Below are 3,568 nucleotides of genomic sequence, written 5' to 3'. Positions count from 1 at the left end.
ATGTACCTTGCATCAACGCTAGTGGCCATGCAGACAGTGTTGCCGCACTATGCGATGATTTTGCTGAACTCTTTTCTGATGGCCTTGGTTGCGCCACAGACTTTGCAGCGCATGTTGTAGTTAAAGACAATGTCATGCCTATTTTCCGGCGCACACACCCGGTATTGCAAGCACTGCGTGACGCCGTAGCTGCTGAACTTACGCATTTGCAAGACAGTGTCATAGAACCTGTTTCTGCTTCGCCATGGGCTTCGCCTATAGTGCGTGTGAAGATACCAAACGGCCGTCTCCGTATTTGTGCTGACTTTAAGTCTACAGTAAATCCCCACCCAGACAGTGGTAGCTACGTTTCCCTTACCGCGTCCTGAAGACATTTTTGATAAGCTTGGTGTGGACAAATTCTTTTCCACGATTTAACTGCGGAACGCATACTTTCAAATTCCACTCGACGAACAGTCGCAGCGCTATTTTGAGATCAACACCCACCTTGGCTTGTTCAAGTTTCGCCGCCTTCCATTCGGTTGTGCTTCGGCTCCGGCTATTTTTCAGTCTTACTTGCAGCAGTTGTGTGCCACTGTACCTGGTTGTTCCAATTATCTGGACGATATAGTTGTATCAGGTCGCACCCCTGACGAACATTTCCAGAATTTGCGTGCCTTATTTACTGTACTTTTGCAGGCAGGACTAAAGTGTAACAGAGACAAGTGCAATTTTTTTCGAACTGAAATTCATTATTTAGGACATGTGATTAATGGACAGGGTATCCACCCCTCGCCGTCTCATCTCAGTGCGATCAGAGACTTGTCAGCGCCTAGAAAGTTGAAAGAACTTCAGTATGTGTTGGGAAAAATCACATATTATATTCGGTTTATACCAAATGCAGCGCAGATTGCAGCGCCTTTGCATCGCCTTCGGCGTAAGAACGTTCCTTTTGTTTGGTCTTCGGAATGTGACGCTGCTTTCCACAAGCTCAAATTTGCCTTGTTGAGTGATCGCTGTTTGATTCCTTTCAGTCCCCTAAACCAGTTTTTTTGGCTGTCGATGCATCTTCTCATGGCATCGGAGCGGTTCTCTCGCACCACATTAATTCTGTCGATCGCCCGACCGCTTTTGCATCTAAGTTGCTCAATTCTACCCAGCAAAACCATTCTCAAATCGAGAAAGAAGCTTTAGCTATTGTCTATGGAGTGACTAAGTTTCATGATTTTTTTGTATGGTCGTAAGTTCTATTTGGTCACCGACCATAAGCCTTTGACATCGTTGTTCCACCCGTCAAAGCCAGTTCTGGCCCGTACTGCACAAAATTTGCAACGTTAGTCCTTGTTTTTGTCTAACTACAATTACGAAATCTTGTTTTGGCCTACGGCCCAGCATGGCAATGCTGATGCTTTGTCTCGTCTGCTTATCGGTCCTGATGAAGTGTTTGATTCTTCCGAATTGTCGTGCATGTTCATTGATTCACAAGATAAGGAATTAGCTGATGGTTTTCCAGTGGATTTTCGTCGCATTGCTTCCGCGACAGCCGCCGACGCTTCTTTGCAGATTCTTTTGCAGTACACTCGTACTCAATGGCCTCCATCTGCTACGCAGATTCGAGATCCACCTGTTCAAAGTTACTTTGTGCAACGTCACAACTTGTCTGTACCCCACGGTGTTATCTTGTTACGCACTGACAATGATCAGTCTCGTGTGGTTGTACCTCGTTCGTTTCAGTCAGAGATCCTTCATTTACTGCGTGCTGGTCATTGGGGTATAGTGCGGACGAAGCAATTAGCGCGTCGTCACTGCACTTGAGTAGGCATTGATAAACAAACTGAGAATTTGTTGCTAATTGTCGCTCTTGCACGGAGCATCAATCTGCTCCCCGCCAGTGCTTCTTTGTGTGGCCAACTGCGCCTTGGCAGCGCGTTCAGATTGATTTTGCATGTCCATTCTGGGACACCCGTTGGTAGATAGTTATTGATGCATACAGCAACTTTCCTTTTGTTGTATCTTTGTCTTCTACTATATCTGCCAGTACTATTTGGGCTTTGACACCTATTTTATGCATTGAGGGCCTTCCTCTATTGTTGTCTCTGACAATAGCCCCAATTCATGTCCTCAGAGTTTGAAGCGTTCTGTGCTCCTAATGGCAATCGCCATCTGACCTCTGCCCTGTTCCACCCCCAGTCGAATGGCGAGGATGAACGCTTTGTGTGTACGTGTAAGTCACAGATGAGCAAGTTGCGCGCTACGACTCTCACGAGCGGGCGCTCTGGACTTTCCTTGCTTCCTATCTCTCTCAGCTGTGCGGCACCCATTCCCCAGCGGAACTGCTTCATGGCTGCGCCCTTCGGCCACTCCTGTAGCTATTGCACCCGCCACCGCGCGCTCCCACTGCTTCACCACCTTCTGGCTTGGCGCCGCATGATTTGGTGTTCTATTGCGTTTTCTCTTACAGGCAGTGCTGGGAGCAGGGGAGCATTCTTCGCCAGCTTGGCCGCAATTTATTTGTCATTTCTGGTCCCTCTGGCACTGTCAAGTGACACTGGAACCAGATCCGTTTGTGCCGTCCTCAGTTTTCTGCCGCTGGTTGTTTTGCGGCAGAATTGGAGGCTTCGTGGCTTCCGCCGCCTCAGCCCACAACTCCAGCAATGCCGCCTCCGCTGCTTGCGCCTCCACCAAGGGCGCGCCTGCCGTCGTCGTCGCTGCTGCCAGTCCGGTCACCTACACCGGACGGGTGACTCTCGCCGCCTCCATGACCCCACCTCCGGCCGCCACTACCGCCACCATGTTCCTCCACAGTGCCAGAACCGATGGATGCTGAGGCTGCCGTCACACCGCCGCCACCACCACCACCACCACCACTGCCACCACCATGTTCCTCCGCGGGGCCAGAACTGATGGATGCTGAGGCTGCTGTCATGCCGCCGCCACCCATGGAGGTCGTTGCTCCGCCTCCTCATCCGAGCATACCCAGTGGCGGTGCCTAGCCCAGGCAGGTTTTCCACGGGGCGTTTTCTTCGCCCTCTCGCAAGCAATTAAGGGTCGCGGATGGATAGCATGCCCCAGCAGTTCTGCTGTCCGCCCATTCAGCTGCGCCACCTCTGGGTCCCTCCACCCGCCATCGGAAGCCATACTCAATGACGGTGCGTCGTTTCAGGGGGAGGGATATGGTATCGATAGCTATGATGCCACAGCGTAGGTGAAAGTTCTTAAGTTGGCACTACGACAGACACCAACGACAGTGCCCTCTAGCTCCGGTACAGATTCAGCCCATTTGATTCCAAGGAGACGACCTAGCAGCACTGTTTCTAGTTCACAGTGAGCGAACCACTACTTGTACGCAAAGTTAAGTAAAGGTGAATTTAGTTCTCACTGCAGTGCCGGGAGTTCTGCCTCACCTGCTCCTCCTAGCTTCCTACCTTCAGTGTACCTTTCAGTTTCCAGGAGACCCACGCACCGCCTTCCACATGGGATATAAAACTCATCCTCCCATATTTTCACATTTTATTTTCCACAGCTACCCATACTCCATGAACTTGTGAACCTCAACCTAACCAAACTCCCTTCCCCCAACATAGTGTAT

General features: G+C 50.4%; 1 protein-coding gene across 1 annotated transcript; it reads right to left on the bottom strand.

Moving 5' to 3' along the window:
- Positions 1-2,614: 2,614 nt before the first annotated feature.
- LOC126249290 (uncharacterized) lies at positions 2,615-2,920 on the bottom strand. Its single transcript, XM_049950944.1, has one exon. The coding sequence runs from the start codon at positions 2,918-2,920 to the stop codon at positions 2,615-2,617; it is 306 nt and encodes a 101-aa protein (XP_049806901.1).
- Between the last annotated feature and the right edge of the window lie 648 nt (positions 2,921-3,568).

The sequence above is a fragment of the Schistocerca nitens genome, chromosome 3 (assembly GCF_023898315.1).
Source record: "Schistocerca nitens isolate TAMUIC-IGC-003100 chromosome 3, iqSchNite1.1, whole genome shotgun sequence".
In the NCBI taxonomy this organism is placed as follows: domain Eukaryota; kingdom Metazoa; phylum Arthropoda; class Insecta; order Orthoptera; family Acrididae; genus Schistocerca; species Schistocerca nitens.
Note: the sequence above shows the minus strand (reverse complement) of the source record. Positions and strands in the feature narration are given on the sequence as shown.